General features: G+C 40.3%; 3 protein-coding genes across 4 annotated transcripts in view; 1 reads left to right on the top strand and 2 right to left on the bottom strand.

Annotated features, from left to right (window-relative positions):
* Positions 1-7,137, bottom strand: part of adamts7 (a disintegrin-like and metallopeptidase (reprolysin type) with thrombospondin type 1 motif, 7) — a 93,790-nt gene extending 86,653 nt beyond the window's left edge. For both annotated transcript variants that reach the window (XM_082526421.1, XM_082526422.1), the window contains exons 1-2: positions 5,717-7,137; positions 1,915-2,282 (exon numbers count right to left, since the gene is read on the bottom strand). In XM_082526421.1, coding sequence (XP_082382547.1) covers positions 1,915-2,282; positions 5,717-5,843 — 495 coding nt within the window. In that variant the 5' untranslated portion in view covers positions 5,844-7,137. The remainder of the gene's footprint in view (positions 1-1,914; positions 2,283-5,716) is intronic.
* Positions 7,138-7,147: 10 nt separating this feature from the next.
* LOC309702171 (relaxin-3 receptor 1-like) lies at positions 7,148-8,949 on the top strand. Its single transcript, XM_082526640.1, has one exon. It carries the CDS (start codon positions 7,296-7,298, stop codon positions 8,424-8,426), a length of 1,131 nt encoding a protein of 376 aa, XP_082382766.1. The 5' UTR covers positions 7,148-7,295; the 3' UTR covers positions 8,427-8,949.
* A 5,504-nt stretch (positions 8,950-14,453) lies between these two features.
* Positions 14,454-16,028, bottom strand: LOC309712433 (uncharacterized protein). The gene is made up of 4 exons (XM_082543214.1): positions 15,722-16,028; positions 15,359-15,533; positions 15,145-15,269; positions 14,454-14,946 (listed from the first exon to the last, which is right to left on the bottom strand). The coding sequence occupies exons 1-4, from the start codon at positions 15,995-15,997 to the stop codon at positions 14,620-14,622; spliced, it is 903 nt and encodes a 300-aa protein (XP_082399340.1). The 5' UTR covers positions 15,998-16,028; the 3' UTR covers positions 14,454-14,619.
* Between the last annotated feature and the right edge of the window lie 1,099 nt (positions 16,029-17,127).

The raw sequence follows: 17,127 nt of genomic DNA, 5'->3' as shown, positions 1-17,127 counted from the left end.
CAAATCATGCCCACCGTATCCACTTGTGGTCTAAATAATCTCTCTTTTATGAGCGCACATCTGTTACAGACAGACACAGTGGAGAGCATAAATCACTGGCCTAATTTTGAACAAACTCAGAGCAGGACTGCAGGATTGCTCCGTGATTTTAAAAAATGCACTCATGAGAGTGACACTTCTGGGACAAAAATGGAAGTTCAATATACATTTAGTACAAAATATAAAGGCGGGCTCCATTACTCGCAATACTCAAGTTTAAACCCTGCTATAAAAGGAAGTGCATCAGGCACAATTTTCCGTCTGATGGAATACGCTTCCACGAGAACGTCTGCAAATCAGGGAAATGCTGCATCCTTATTATGTGTGCAATGCAAATCTCTAAAAAATGTTACAACCAATATATACATCTATATATTTTATATATGGCTGAGTCTCTTTATATCCACTCGTTGTGTATAAATGTGGAGCTGTGGTTTCAAAGTGTCTTCTAGGCTTCTAAGCACAATTAGCTTTCAAGTCTGAAGGTCCTCCTTTTTAATGCTCTGCCAGGCTTTCACTGCAGCGGCTTTCAGCTGCTGTTTATTTGTGGGGCTTTCTGTGCAAAGTTTAGTCTTCAACAAGTGAAATGCAAATTTAGTTGGCTTAAGATCAGGTGGCTGGCTTGGCCATTCAAGAATATTCCACTTGCTTTAATAAACAGCTGGTTTGCTTTGGCTGTATGTTTTCGGTCACTGTCCATCTGTATTATGAAACGCCGCCCAAACAATTTAACTGCATTTAGCTGGATTTGAGTGGACACCTCAGAATTCATTCGACTGCTTCTGTCCTGTGTCACATCATCAATAAACACAAGTGTCCGCGTGCCACAGGCAGCCATGCACGCCTAAGCCATCACACTGCCTCTACTATGTTTAACAGATGCCATCATTATGGTACAGGTTGATCTTGGCTTCATCTGCCCAAACAATATTTTTTCCAGAACTGTGCTGGCTTTTGTAGGTGTTATTTATTTATTTATTTATCTATCAATCAAAGTCCAATCTAGCCTTTCTATTCTTGAGGCTTATGAGTGGTTTGCACCTAGCATTGAACCCTCTGTATTTACTTTCATGTAGTCTTCTCTTTATGGTAGACTTTAATAATGCCTACTTCCTGGAGAGACTCCCTCACTTGGCTGGCTGTTGTGAAGGGGTTTCTCTTCACCATGGAAATGATTCTGTAATCATCCACCGCTGTTTTCTGCCGTGCACGTCCAGGTCTTTTTGCATTGCTGAGTTCACCAGTGCTTTCTTTCTCAGTATGTACCAAACTGTAGATTTTGGATGGCTTGTTTCACCTGCACGGAGAGCTTCTTTGACCACATGTTGTCCATTCAAAGCAAAATCTCCCAAATTTAAGCACCACACCTCAAATCAGTGCCAGGCCTTTTATCTACTTAACTGATAATAACATAGCTAAGGAATTGCCCACACCTGCCCATAAAATAACATTTGAGACAATTGTCCAATTACTTTTGGTCACCTTTAAAAGAGAGTGGCACATCTTAAGGAGCTAAAACCTTTAAACCCTGCATCCAATTTGAATACGAATGCCCTCAAATTAAAACTGAGAGTCTACACATTATGTCCATTTCCATTATATAACTATAATAGGAATGTGCTTCATAAACAGGTTAAAAACAAAACAAAACTTGTGTCACTGTCAAAATATATATGGACTGAACTTTTCTGGAAAAAAAAGAAAAAAGAAAATCACACCAGGGCATGTTGCTGTTTAAATGACCCTTAAGTGAAGATGAAATTTCACAGTTTTGAAAATAACTTCTTGTTGCACCCAGCTCTGATGACAGCTGCCTGGTCACCTCGCCTGCTTATGCTTTTCAAACAATTTTAAATAGTTCGCTTATCCACTCACCAGGCCATCACAAGTACTTATAGCTGCGCTCCCTTTCACAATGGCATCATCCCACACTTCGCCCAAGAAATGACAGTGGGAGGATCCAGCAGGTTTGATCCGTGCCCCCTTCAGGCCACCAAACCTCCTCTCAGTCATGAAGCCTGGAGCCAGCAGGTGAGGATTCAGAGTGAGGTTGAAGTGCAAGTTGTGGCCGCCGTGCCAAAACTGGTAGAAGATGCGATCTAGTCCTGCTGGTTCCACTGAGGCTTCCCTGCGCTGTAAACGGCGAGCATGGTGAGACAGGAAATTGGACAGGAAGTGACCCTTGGCATCCAGTCTCGTAGGGTGAACCACCTCGTACAAAGGGAAGTCATCCTGAAATCTTTCTGTAAAAGCGGTGATGGGAAGAAGACTCGTTATTAAATCGCAGGAAACTGGATTGAAATTAAATAATCATGTGGCTGCAAAGCTGTAAACAAAACCGGGGAAACTCTAAACACACACATATGTGCTAATCTGTCACTTTATCTTTGAATATAACTGACATATATGCAGCACTTCTTAAAAATATATTCTTTGACGCTTCACTCTCATGTTTAATAGTTTGCATTGTTGCTGGAAGACTGAGTTTCACAAACCATCATTTGCTCTGACCTGGAATAGCTTTGTCCAATGCACGGAGAACAGTGTGACAAAAAATATAAGGACTGCGCCTCAAGAAGCAGGATGAGCAGTTTTTCCATCTTATTTCTATCCATACAATTTCATTGTACCTAGCTAAATCTTGCTACCTAGCTAAACAGTGTTTATTTCTTTTAGTTTGCAATACTCAGTAATCACTGTACGTTTAGTATCCACTGACAGTACACCCCCCACAGCTGCTATGCTTATCACCACATACAGTCACATGAAAAAGGGGTTTTTCACAGGACTCCATGCAGTCCAGTGAAAAACTAAGTACACCACATGATTCAGTAGCTTCTTTAAAACATTGCTTCAGTTTATTAAGGTTTGCAGGCATTTATTGTGTTGAGGTCTGGACTTCACCACTTTAATTTTATTTTCTTTTTCAGCTATTCTGTTTTAGATTTGCTTCTGTGCTTTGGATAGTTATCCTGCTTCACGACGTAATTTGTGACATGCTTTAGCTGTTGCTCTCACTCTAAAATACTCAGAGGAGCTCATGGTTAACTCTATCAATGCAAGATGGCCACGACTTGTGGTTACACAACAGGCCCAAAACATCACCCCTTCACTACCGTGCTTCACAGTTGGTATGAAGTATTCATGCTGATATGCTGAGCTTAGTTTTCGCCAAGTGTGCCGCTGTGCGTTAGGTCCAAATCTCCACTTTATCTCGTTTGTCCAAACAACATCGTTCCAGAAGTCTTGTGCCATGTGATGATGCACCTTTGCAGACCTAAGATGTGCTGTCTCTCGTCTCCTTGCAACCCTTTCAAAGACCTCATACTCGTTTTGTCTGTTTCTCACTGAACTGTCATAAACGTGAACATTTAACACACTAATGGAGGCCTGTACAATCTGAGATGTGGCGCCTGCAAGGTCTGATTTTTGTGTGACTTTGTCAGGATGTCCACTCCTGGAGAGAATTTAGCAAACTGCTAAAAATTTTGCTTTTATAGAGGTATTCATGTTTGCTGATGATCAATTAATCAACTTCATTTGATTAGCATAGCTTGGCTGCTACTTGCCCTCTTAAATCCTATAGAAGCAGCACTACTTAGTTATTCACAGAGTGCACAGAGTCCCCTGAAACCTTCTTTCTCACGCGACGTGTGTTAAAATGCATGAGAAGAGTTTAAAAAGTTGAATATTTAAATGATTTTAATGGTATATTTGCACTAAAGCTAAGTCGTAAATCAATTACAACTTTTTTTCCAGTGATAAGAATTTTAATGATAACAACACTGTGAAATATTGATGTTTTTATCCATGTGATGGACACTGTACACATTAAATAATAATTATTACCACTGTCAAAAATAAAATAAAATCACAGCTACTATCTGTTTCACATTCTTTCACTTATTCTGTGCACTCAAAGTACAAGGGTGCAAACCCTCACACTATCATCATTGGCTTTATCTCATTCAAGGGAAATGAAGGAGTGATTATACACAGCCTTGCTGACTCGAGCTCTTACCCTGTCTGCACTGCACAGGATTATCTGCACAAATATTTTCAAGCATACAGCACTTATAGATGATTTGGACAAATATTTGAAATGTCTGACTGAATGAGGAGTTTTCACCTTTTTATTGGCACTTTAATACCGTACCATTATTTTATCGACTTCTCACTTTACCACATGCCTGAGTATTCCAGCCATGCACTTCTTTGATTCGCACTTTTGCTTTTATTTATGAACTTCTGACCATCAACAAATGCCAAATAGTCTTGGATTGATTTGAATTAGTGTAAAGACATGGCTGCCTAAAGCAATGGGCTTGACTGGTTTTCATTTATGTGTATTACTGATGGCAAGAGATTGCTGGAGAAAAAAAAACTCTCTTAAAAAATATCTTATCTTCTACTTAAGGTCAAAAGAAAATATAAATATCTTCTTGTAGCCTTAACAATGCACAACAAAGGCATGGAAGGCATTCTTCATGAAAGCAGTGACTGCATATCCATTCCTACCTTTGTTAGGGAAGCAAAAAGATTTTTAGATTTTCTTGTGACCTTAAGAAGATATTCTTTAAGCAATTGAAACAAATATTTTCTGCAGCTCTTCACAAAGGTCTTTCTCATCTAGAATGAGCAAACTAGCAAATTACTCTCCTGAGGAATTGGACTGTGGATTCGTGGTGATCAGAAACCATCACATTCATCAGAAATAAGGTTTTTTTCATTGGAGTGATTGTGATAAATCTAGGGATCCTTAAGAGTCTTCTCAGATTTGCTAAGACAAATGAACAACACTGATCAGGTTCAGTTAATTTACTTTTTATTCTTTAGTCTTACAAGTAGGTAAGAATAAAAAATGTCTTTAAACATTTTGTCAAGCGGAAGCCCTTTGCTTATCAAAGTGCTTTTCTACTTTGGGAAACAGTTTCAGGCAGACATCGATATTCCTGTGCAAACATTTAACACCTGAAACATCACTATCTGACAGGTCCCTCCCTCAGTGAGTCATCCTTGCCTAGAATGCCAAACAGTAGCTAGCACACAGTTGATTTGTACAGGATGAGACAGAGTGCACCCACACTTCTTGATCTGTTTGTTTGCCTAATCTCTGGAGAACCCGGGAAGTCTGAGTGGATGAAAGTGCATGAGGTGAAGGCAGGGGGTGCTTCCTACCAGACATGAGGGGTTTAATCCTCTGATGTGATGATATGCACTGGAACAGCCAATACACTTTCTGTTGAAACTGGGTGTATTAAGAGAATAACAATAATGCATCCTGTCTATTCCCCTAAGTGAAACTCTGTTTCCTGCCCTTGACTACTGAAGTCAGAGGTCAGTGTCAGTCACACAGCAGCAGCACTGCACTGGGATTCTGCGTTTTGATGAAGGGCACTACAACAAGGGCGGACCGGGCTTCAGCCTCTGATGATTCATTCAGAAACAGCTCTCTCTACCGCACTTGGTTATAAAAGTTTGAGCATAATTGCTATGGCTGTCCCCAAACGTTGTAAGCAAAAGTTCCAGCTGGCTTCTCATCAGGGAGGAGTGTGGCTGGATTCACTCACAGAGCAAATGCGCACAACAAAAGCAGGCAGTGTACGAGAGCGTTGTGGCATTCCATGTGTTTGAATCTGAAAATGTTTAAAATACTTTAGTTTTCAGGCTCACTAACCTGGTTCATGTGATAATCCCAATCCCAAAGTTTTGCAGTTTTCCAGGACCACCAGGACCGCGAAGAAGAAGTGAATGGAAGACGCTCTTTGTCCGAAAGCGTGAAGCCCGCAGTGCAAACGGGTCATTTTGTCAGGACGGTAACTTATATTTTCGAAACATTTAACGCCTTTCTGACACCGCGTCGACTGTCAATTCAAATAGTTCAAATCCATCTGTGCTGGGTGCGTTTCTCGCTTTGTTGCGCCCGTGCACTTACGCTGTGACAGCAACAACAAACTTCTTCACTTCAGGCCTGAGCATTGTCTGCCTCCGCGGGGGGGCTTTTGCTGCATCTTTTTGTGTGTGTTTTGTTTTATGTCGGTGTAAATGTTTGCTTACAAGTTGCTGGTCCCCCTGTCCTCCATCAGCCTCCTCCCGACAGCCAGTGACAGCTTAAAACTTTGCTGTGAAAACTTTCGCAGAGCCACCCCCACAGATGGGTGGACTTAAGACAATGGGCTCAAGAGAGAGCTGGAGGGCTTAAAGGGGAATGCTACTCCAAGAGATCGGATACAGAGATGCAGTCCAATTGGAAGTTCCTTGGGGTGATTCGGGTTCTCAGTGGGTCAGATGAGGACCAGACTGTTGCGTTCACTTGGAGTAAGACAAATGACTACGCATCGGGGGTCGCGCTCTGTACGTTTTGACCGGAGGTTCAAAGCATAAAAAAACAAGTGTTTCCCTGTGGGAACTGTGAGAAAAGCCCGAGTAAAGTCTTAAAAAACAAAACAGCGACTGACATCATCGAGTTCGGGAGATTCCTGATTTTAAAACACATCTGGAAAACCCAGATCTATATCAGTTATATCCCCAAATGTTTTACCACCTTAAGCTAAGCTGGAACAATTAAGAATTATGCCTATTTGGAGGTGGAACACGGCGTAACCAAACTCTATGTTCGACCGTTATTATCCCTCTCCAAAGTAAGCGCGCCCTCTAGTGGAAGAAAAATGTCCCACTATTGCTTGAGCTTACGAAAGTTCTACATGCTGGCCATCATTTTTGACCTATAGTATTCATTTAATATTACTTATAATGAAAGCATTTAAGAAGTACGTTGACATTCCTAAAGGCACGCTCATCTTGGTTTATTGTGTTTGCAAAGTGCGTGAACAGAAATCAACAGGTGTACCGGGTGAGAGAGGCAGGAAGAGGTCTACATCTTGATTGATGTATTCGTTTGAATTGTCTGGATTAAAAGTAACTTTCATCATTTATTTTCTTTTCCTATTTTGTGCATTTACGCACGATTCCTGTGACAAATACAATCCTTCATGGCGGATAAACTATAACAAGAAATTTAACCTGTTCTTCCTTAAAACCTGCCGGGACCGTAATCCTTTCTGTCACGTCTCACTCGACCAATCGTGGCTCAGCAGAGGAGCGACACACCTGTATAAAAGCAGGTTTCTGGCCAGCTGTTATTCAGAAGGGTGTTATGACTACGAATTTGCATCTAATCTAAGATGAAAGGCTAAGGCTTTTTTCATGGCGTGCCTCGTAGAAGAAAATGTTGTGAGTCAAGCTTTATAAATTTAATGATGGAGGAAATGTTTAACCACAGCGGAGCGCTCAACCGAAGTTCAGTGCTCGAAGACATCGACGTGAGCGCGGATGGCACCCCCATTCTGAGGATACTCATATCGGTTGTGTACTCTGTAGTTTGCGCAGTGGGTTTAGTGGGCAACCTCCTCGTCTTTTTTCTAATGAGGTTACGACAAGGTCGAAAGAGGTCCACTATTAATGTTTTCATTATCAACTTGGCAGTGACGGACTTCCAGTTTGTTCTCACTCTGCCCTTCTGGGCTGTGGACACCGCGCTGGACTTCAGCTGGCCGTTCGGAGACGCCATGTGCAAGATCGTCCTTTCGGTCACCGTGATGAACATGTACGCCAGCGTGTTTTTCCTCACCGCCATGAGCGTGACCCGCTACCTGGCCGTCGCCTCGGCTCTAAAGAAAAAAGCGCACAGAAGGTCACGGTGTGTGAAGTGGGTGTGCGCGGTGCTGTGGGTGGCGGCGACAGTTGCCACAGCTCCAACAGCTGTCTTCTCCACTGTGACTGTGGTGGCTGGCGAAAAACTCTGTCTCCTCAAGTTTCCCGAAGGACACGACTGGCTCGCCCTCTATCACATCCAGAAAATCTTGATCGCTTTCATTATCCCCATGCTCATTGTCTCCGTTAACTACCTGATGCTGCTGCGCTTCGTCAGACAGAGGAGCATGGACAGCAGCAACCCTAAACGGAGATCCAGAGTCACCAAATCTGTCGCTATAGTAGTTTTGTCTTTCTTCTGCTGCTGGATGCCAAATCATGCCATCACCTTCTGGGGCGTGTTGGTCAAATTTAACGCAGCAAACTGGGACACGTCGTATTACATGGTACACACCTACGTGTTCCCGGTCACCGTGTGCTTGGCGCACGCAAACAGCTGCTTAAACCCGGTGCTTTACTGCCTGATGAGGCCGGAGATCAGGAAGATGCTGAGAGGATTGTTTTGGAAAGCCTCCACTCCGTCATCCACGAAAGGTTGCGCCACGCGCTCCATGACACAGGCAGAAACCCAGGGAGCTACGCCTCTCCAGATTATAGACAATGCGGAGTACACGCTGTCCATCATAGACCGTAAGGGTTTATCAGCCTCTAAAGTCCTCCCGTATACTCGTTAACTGTAGCCTCGTGATAAACAAGACGACGCTTTGTGGTCCACCTGTAGATGTCTTCATTACGCGTGCGTAAAACGCTTTCGCATCGGTCCCAGTCTAAGTGTTTGGATGGGTTGCATCGCAGATTCACACCGTGTGCGCTTTTTTTTTGCACCGCGACGCAGAAAGGCGCAGAGTGTTGTTTGTTTCACTGTGACAACTAAACTTTGAATTTCTCCCAGTTTTGCTGTCCAGCTCCCATTTCTCCTTGTCGTGATTGTTAAAGACAAACAAGAAATAACCGTGACGAGAGGGAGACACGGGACAGCAGAGAGAACGTCCTCGAGTGGAAATCCAGCTGGGGACACTAGGATGGGGGTCTGGGGGATTTTGATTGTATTTTTAATTTTCAGTGGTTTTGCTCGTGTTTGCTACCATGATTTAATTTAAAAAGTGCCATGTTCATCAGTCCTGAGGCACCTCTTAAAGGACTGACGTGTACTGTATAGTGAGCCTGCAGTCTGTGAAAATAAAATAAACCATGTTCTAAAAGTGTATGCGCAGAGGAGAGTCTATTATTTGTTTTCTCACTTAAACTGACATCAACTAAAACTGTGTTTTAACACTGAATTTTTCTTTCAGTCAGCAAAAAGTGTGTAACCAGTTTGCTGTCCTGTGCTTACGTTTTTCTAAAAGGTGGATTCTTTTCTTTTATCGTCCCAATAATAAATGAATTGATCCTTTGCCTTCAATTCGATTCAATCAGGAAACGGCTACAATAAAATAAAGAAGTCATGTTAAATGCATTATATAGTGTCAGCACCTCCAAGACGCTTTTCATCACATTCAGTCCTTTCTGTTGTAAATGTTGAATTCCTATCCTGGCACATGTCAAAAAACAAAAAACCCTGGGCTCTCACAGGTAGCCCAGGAGGAGAAGCTGACAATGGCTGCAGAGGTTCCAGCAGTCGCTTTGGCAGCCGTAGTGACGCAGATCTTCGTCAGACGATTCAGCTCACAAAATGCAAAATGAATTCATACAGTCCAAAATCACAAACCGGGGGGGGGGGGTTAGATTCTAAGTGCCATCTTCTTTACCAGGACAGCAATATTTATTGAAGCGCTGATATAACAATGAATTATTGGGAGGAAACATTTCAGCAAACTGACGCGTGCTCATTTGCATTTGGGATTTGAGCAAACTGTTCAAACTAAGCATGCATTTTGCAGTTTTCCTTTGATGATTCCTGCAATAAAGGTTTATTTTTGCTTTGTTGTGGTCACAGGCAAAAAGGAAGAAACCCCAATTAATACATTTTGCACTTGACTGAATAAAAACGAGCACCTATTTCCCCCTTTTCACAAAAAACAAGTTGCTTAATTTTTGTGAAAATGCTCAGACTTTAATATTTCATGTCTACTAATCCACATTTGCAATGGGATGTGGTAATATATGTTAATGTAACCGCACTTATATTGTATGGTAATATATTCTGCTGCTTGCCTTGGGCTGTGTTTGTGTGGCTGTTTTCTTTTAGCTACCTCTGTCTTTTTTTTTCTTTATCAAATATTGCGGCTTTTCCTCTTCGGGGGTCAATATGCTTTCACGGCAACACTCTTGATGTCAGATTGTGCCCATGTGTCCGCTGGTTGAATCCAATCTGTTATCACAAAATACCTAATATGATGTAAACACTCTAAAGTTAATTTAGTTAGTTATGTTTTTAAGTCGATATGAAGCATTTGAAATGATTCTTCTTTGTTTATAGATTCAAATTTATTTTGATTTATTGACAGCACCTAAGCCTGGCAGAAACCTGTAGAATTTAAATTGCTCTGACCAGCAGGTGGCTATGTAGTCAGTGCTGTTTAATAAAATGCAAATTTCTTACTATATTCTATTCATTTCAGTTATTGGTTGGCCTGCTGTTTTTTTTTAAATTGATATTTTGTGTAATTTACTGACTGCTAGTACTGGCTTCGATCCCCTTTTGCCTTCAGAACTGCTTTAATTCTCCGTGGCACAGCTTTAACATTCCTCAGAGATTTTGGTTCATATTGACATGGTAGCATCACACAGTTACTGCACATTTGCAAACCCATGATGTGAATTTCTCATCATGGCTTAATGTGTTATCCTGCTGAAAGCAGCCATCAGAACATGGTTACAAAGCATGCCAGAAGAGCGCAATCCCGGGAAAAGCAAAGATACTGCGTGGAATCCTCAAGATCCCAGGAGGACTGATTGCATATAAGGAAATATGGAATCCGATAAGTCACACACTTTAATGAATGTAGAACACAGAGTTAGTCAGAGTACTGCTTTAGGCTGATAAAAGAAATAGGTCATTATTTTTGGGAGATATTTCTGTCTTCTTCATTTTCTGGCAAAGATAAGAAGAGTAAATATGAAGCTAGCAGCAGGTTATCTTTGAATGAAAAATATAGTTGTTGGGCTCCCTTTAACCCCCAGTATATGTGACTTTCAGTATTTCCCCTGACGCACAGAAGCATAACCAGGTCTTCTGAGTTTGTGATGATTAATCAACTTCGAGCAAAAGAATTCAGCCAGGCTGGTCAGGGGTCTCTGATGTGAATATTTACCTAACCAAACTTCAATTGTGTTTTCTCACTGTTAGTCAGAGAAACAGCGAAATATATTCACATGGGCTTTAGGACCTGTCCTACTTGATATTATGCATTAGTGATGAACATTTAAAGGAACTGGACTGAATCAAGCAGGAATACAGTAAACATGGGCTGCTGGAGTTTGTGTGCGTCTGGTAAAATTGAGGTTATGCTACTGTCTTTAGTTAATAGTGTGGTCCTCCAATTTAAGAGCATGATTCGTCGTTTTCACTTGTGGATGTTATAATGATCCCTTTTTCTTGAATACTCGAGTTGTCCCTGTCCAGTGTTAAAACTGAATTTTGTGTCATAAGCAGTGTTGGTCAAGTTACTTGAAAAAAGTAATCAGTAACTAATTACCGATTACTTCCCCCAAAAAGTAATCCCGTTACTTTACTGATTACTTATTTTCAAAAGTAATTAATTACTTAGTTACTTAGTTACTTTTTAAAAACACAATTTACAACCTGAAGAGGTGATAAAGCGATAGATCTTTCAGCCCAATTCTACTTTGTCTACAGCAAAATCTCCAGTGTTAATTCAACTCCTATAGTGTTAAAGTTAACACTTTTCCAGTGTTTATATAATTCTCACTGGTTTAGAGTTAAAGTAACACTTTGCAAAGTGTTATTATTTTAACTCCATTGTAGTGTTAAAAATATAACACCCATAGTGTTAGAATTTCACTCTGTATGGTGTGAAGTGTCTTCAGTCAGAGTGTAACTACCTAACATTTATAGTGTTGTTTTAGGACACTGATAAGTGTTCACTTTTACACTGGCTTGGGTTAACTCTTTTCACTGAGGGTGTTACTACACAACAACTATGGTGTTATTTATGACACTTTTAAGTGTTTATTTTCACACTGGATTGTGTTGACTGTTTTCACTTAGAGTGTTATTCTGTAACTTTTACAGTGTTATTTTGGCACTTTAAAGTGACATATATGAGCTTTTAAATACTAGTCTGTATTAATTGTCTGAATACAAAAATGCATTAAAGTGCAATTACTGTATGACTACTGTGTTACATTCAGTGAAAATCCTTGTTAAGTCCCTTTACAGGATAAAAGGAGAAAACATAAAATTGGTCACATAAGCATTTTAATAAATATTAAATTCCAAGCACCATACAGCATACGTTCACAACAAAAATAATGGCACAATGTACAGACCATCATCATCACCATAAGCACTTTGCAAATCAAAGGGCTTGTATATTTCAATACAGTCTGCTTTAACAACATCTTTTTCATCCGTTTCAAACACTTTATAAGCATGGCAATGTTCACTGAAATTTTCAACCACAAGCTTCTGAACTATGAAGTAGGTGTGACTATTGACCAAAACTATTGTTTTTATTCTGCAAAACACCGGCATCTCATGTTCAGAACCACAACAAATGACCAATCCTGTTCTGTACTCAGTCCCATTAATGTTAACCCAATTAGCAGAGAAAGCCTCTTCTGCAACAGCAGGCAAGCCTAGGGAGATCATTTCACTATTTTCCTCACTATCAACATCAAATGATTTCAAGGGCCCATACTCAACATGGCTTAAAGGACGTCTCCCACTTGTATGCTATGGATGTTTGATGTTTTTTGGCAAGTGACACTGTGATGTTCTTAAAGTTCTTAAGGGTGTCTTTGAACACCCTATGTTTAGCCTCACCTCTCATGCTCCATACATGCAATAATGGCCCAATTTTTCTGATGCAAGTTGGGTAGTGCAACATAAAGTGGTGTTTGGGAATCATGTTCCTACCTGGATACAACAATTTGAACAAGTCATGATGTTCCATTGTTAAATGTTTTAGAAGCACAGTCATGCCATGTGTAACAGATGGAGAGAATATGATGTTAATTATTTGCAACAATAGCAATAGCATAGTCCAGTTCTGATTTCCTTCTGGCACAATATCACCAAAAATTAAAGGAATGTTTCTTATCAGACAAAGAGTCTGAATGGAGTTAAGACCTATACTATTACCACTACTGTCTAAGTTCACCCTTGTTGGACGATTTTTGCTCTCCAAGTAGCCATAGTCAAAAGCATAGATCCGTGACAAAAGAGCAGGTTTCGGCAGAAAATTGTCTGACAGATATTCCAACAGTAACTTTATCTCATATTGTGCTACCCCTTCGAGAATATCATGCATAATGTCCAAGGAAAAGTTCTGGCAAACATGAAAGAATTGAAGAGTGTTCAGTGTAGAATTCTTTCTTAAGCCAAACACATGTAGCTTTTGAGGATCAGATTGCAACTCACTGCAGTGCATTTCAAAAAGTTCTTTCCCTCGTAAGATGATCTTTGGATCATCCTCAGTATACACACTCTGTGCATCCTGTTTTGCAATTAAACACAAACGACAAAAGTAACGTCCACTGAAAGACTCAACAAAACCCAAAATTGAGTGCATCCCCAAGTTGTCCCCAGTTATCTGACATATAGTGCCATGGACCTTTTCAGATGAGAAGGGTAAATCAATGCCATGGCTCTCCAAAAACTTTATGTCATCAATCAGAGGCTGTAAAATAGGATCAAAGCCGTATTTTTTCACATCTTCTGCATGAAACAATGCAACCAAATGAATGTTCATCAATGCAGAATTTAACTTTGGAGGCAGATTTCTGAGGACAAAATAGATTGCACCAACTTTGTGAACACCACGTTTGGAACCAAGTGGATTAGCAGTCTCAAAGTCATCATAATAAAGCTGAATTTGCAAAGAAGTCTGTGGTTTTGAAAACAATGGATGAGACTTATAGTAACTCCCATCACAAAAGTCTTCATATCTGTCTTCTTTTGATACACATAGTTTAGCAAGCAGCTCGCAAATATAAGAATTGCGACATATAAATTTGATTGTTTCCAAAATTGGAATGTACACAAAAGTGTCTTTTACTGGTACCTGGTCATAAGTGCCTGATTTTTTATTTAACCTTGTATCATAGCGTATTCCTAAAGTCTTTTCCACTGGATCCACAATTCCCCATTTTTCACGGAAATATGACTTTCTTTTAGCTTCAGTGTCGAACTTCTCAACTGGATTGTCAAAAGTCTCAAGACATTTTTCCACTGGAGATCTAACAGGATTTTCTGTTGGCACAACGTTCAGTACTTTATGTTTAAACTCACAGTGCAGTCCATCTGCAAAATCTTCCAAATCACAAACAAGTGATGACACAAAACTATTTGCCAAACCACTACCATTGAGTTTACCAATAATTTTAGTGCAAATTGCTTCAGAATTTTTTTTAATTCTTTGACCTGACCCATTGTTTTCAGAACACCCAACCTCTAGGCTCTGAGTAACACTTGTTCCTGCAACTGCTATGTCTGTATCTTGTAAACTGTCAAAATCAGCTTGAAATGACTCTGAGGGTTCTGCATCACCACTTTGACAACAATCTTCCTCATGAACACTATTTAAATGTTTTTTTAAACCAGAATATGTAGTGAACTGACGGCTGCAACCATCTTGTGAACAAGCCAACTTAAATTTGGTGCTTGGATAAAAACTGTGACCTAGTCGCAAATGACTTATCAAAGCCTGACTGGTGCTATGCAGAGTTTGACAGATAAAACATTTAAACATGGTTCTCATTCAACATTTTGGCACGCAACTCACGAACACGTGGTGACTCATCTGTTGAGGTGGCATCAATGTTGAATATGGTGGTCTGCACAAAACTGTAGAGATGAACCAGTGACTCGTCGTAAGATAAGTTGAACACGTAGTGGGATTTGAAAAGTTCATCAAAAGCACTGAGTGAGCTGGTGGCTTGGCAGGGGATGAGCTGTTTGTCCACTGCGATGTAGAAGGTGTCAATGCTGTTCTGGGTTCGACCAACAGCGAGGATGTATGGTTGTTTACCATCTCTTGCTTGCAAGTGTTCATCAATGCTGCAGCATGACTAAAAACAAATGAGATATTGACATATAGGCCTAGCTTATACTTGCTGAGTATGAACCATTCATTCAGTTTGACATTATGTGCCTTGCTAACTTATTACAAAATACTAAGACACATACTTCATGGAGAGGAAAACTAAAAAGTGCAAAAACTGAAAAAGTGTTTTGTAGGATTTTAAAAAGTGAGACAACATATTTACCTTGTGAAAGTGCACCATTTTGTGTGCTGCATCAGTTGGACTTATTTTGGTTCTCCTCTTTCGTCCAGCTGTGGGTGGCAAAAGTTGAAGGAGTAGCAGCAGAGAGGCCATGTCACTGTCCCAGTCTGTGTATGGTTGAATTTATAAAACAATTTCAAAATGACAGGTAAAAATAAATATTATTAAAATCAAACAAGCATGGTGCGACGCCTACCATTTGCATCACTCTCTGTTGGTTTCTCAGCAGCTTTTATCAAACGACACAGGTCAGTTGACTGAGTCAGCTGTTTGGCTTCTTTAATAACCTTTGGCTTGAATGACATGTCCCACTTCTCAAGCAACTTGGTGGCTGTTTCAGCACCAAACAGCAGCAGGAAGTCTTGATTGACCTGTTCATCATACACACAGGACATAAAGACAGTGCTCAACATTGTTTACATTGCAATGTGATTTTGACCAATATGGGATATAGCCTGACTGGGATGACCAATGATCACATCTTTTACTGTTGCCATCCACATCAGCAAAACAAAAAAAAAAGGATTAACAGTTGAAAATATCAAGTGATTTGACTTACTAGTCCTTTGACATCCAAAAAGCGTGGAAATGTTTTGAAGACATCTGCAGTTCTTTGTGGATCATGCACCAGATCCTGGCGATGTTGGAACGTCATTTTCATCTTCTGAAATACACTTGCTTCATCAGGAGAGTGAACAAGAAATGAGATGGCCTCCTTGCAGGCATCTCCATCAAGTTGCTGAGGCAATGTGGTTGCTAATCTTCTGCGCTTAGGCCCTTGTTCTTGATGCACTGGGACTTCCTTCACTGGCCGTTTGGTTGTAGACCTGGACATGGTTTTGAGGCGCCACGCTACATATCCAGTGCCTTTCACTCTGTCGTAGAAATGCTCCTGTCACATTTAAACATAGATGAAAAATAAACATCAAATGCGATCTTACAGACTTTGCAGATTCAGCAAAAAGAAACCCAAGGACTATTATCATGTAACAGGTGCAATACATGTTAAACAACATCCACAATTTCAATACAGTTTTATGACAATAGTTATTACGAAAGAGGAATTAAGATTTTTCTTTTAAATCATTTAGCTGATGTAATTATTCCATGATGAAAACTAAATAATGTGCTGTTTTACAATCACTGCATGACTTACATAGCCGTTTGGAGAAAATGGATCCTTCAATGAGGGAAAGAGTGTAATTATTCCAAGGGCATATTTCTCCTTTTGCTTACGGGAGGGAATTCTGCTATAGAGGAAATACAATTGACAATGTTAAATCAGAAGTATGTGTCTTTACTGCAGTATACATTACAAGAATATTCCATATGGCCCATCTTTACTTTTTTATTAGGTACTATTACTCTTACCCATGTCTCTCAGTCATATCACTTGCCAATATGTTAACAAGCTGCCGCCGGGTGCGGTGGCTCAGTGAATTTTCGGCATTGTATTCTTCAAGAATTTCCTCTCCACCAGGTTTCCTAGTCAAGGCATTTTTAACCATCTGCTCATATAAAAGGGAAAATAATAACAATAAAAACTTGTTTGTCAGTAAAGGTGAAAGTTTAGAGGAATGTCAACAAACCTGTGAAAGACATATCTAGCAAGAAGCACTAACTTCTACTAACATTTTTTCATACAGGGCAAGTTGGGAACCACCATGTTTTGAATTTCAATTTGTATAACAATCTACAGTATAAATGGTGTCAACTCAAAAATACAAAAGACATTTTCTGTTCTCAATTACCTCTTTTGCAGCCTCTGACACAGAAACATTTGGTGCAGAACTGTCTTTGCTGGATCTACTGCGGCCTGCAGGAATGCCCTTTTCCCTGAGGTCACTGTCACTTGATGAAAGTGATATAGTGTCCGTGAGGGAAGATAATGTATCCGAGGAGGATGGTGTGGAATGAGCTAAAGGACAAAAATCTTTGGGAGAGATGATTTGGTTAACTTTCTTT

Source organism: Aulonocara stuartgranti (assembly GCF_965226115.1).
Source record: "Aulonocara stuartgranti genome assembly, chromosome: 1".
In the NCBI taxonomy this organism is placed as follows: Eukaryota; Metazoa; Chordata; class Actinopteri; order Cichliformes; family Cichlidae; genus Aulonocara; species Aulonocara stuartgranti.
This window is presented reverse-complemented; position numbering and strand designations above follow the sequence as displayed.

Coding starts and splice junctions, on each gene's coding strand:
- LOC309702171 (XM_082526640.1), top strand. CDS start 7,296: ATGATGGAGGAAATGTTTAACCACAGCGGAGCGCTCAACCGAAGTTCA.
- LOC309712433 (XM_082543214.1), bottom strand. CDS start 15,997: ATGTCCAGGTCTACAACCAAACGGCCAGTGAAGGAAGTCCCAGTGCAT. Junction 15,534..15,721: donor TTTTGGATGTCAAAGGACTA/GTAAGTCAAATC, acceptor TATGATGAACAG/GTCAATCAAGACTTCCTGCT. Junction 14,947..15,144: donor AAATGGTGCACTTTCACAAG/GTAAATATGTTG, acceptor ATTTGTTTTTAG/TCATGCTGCAGCATTGATGA.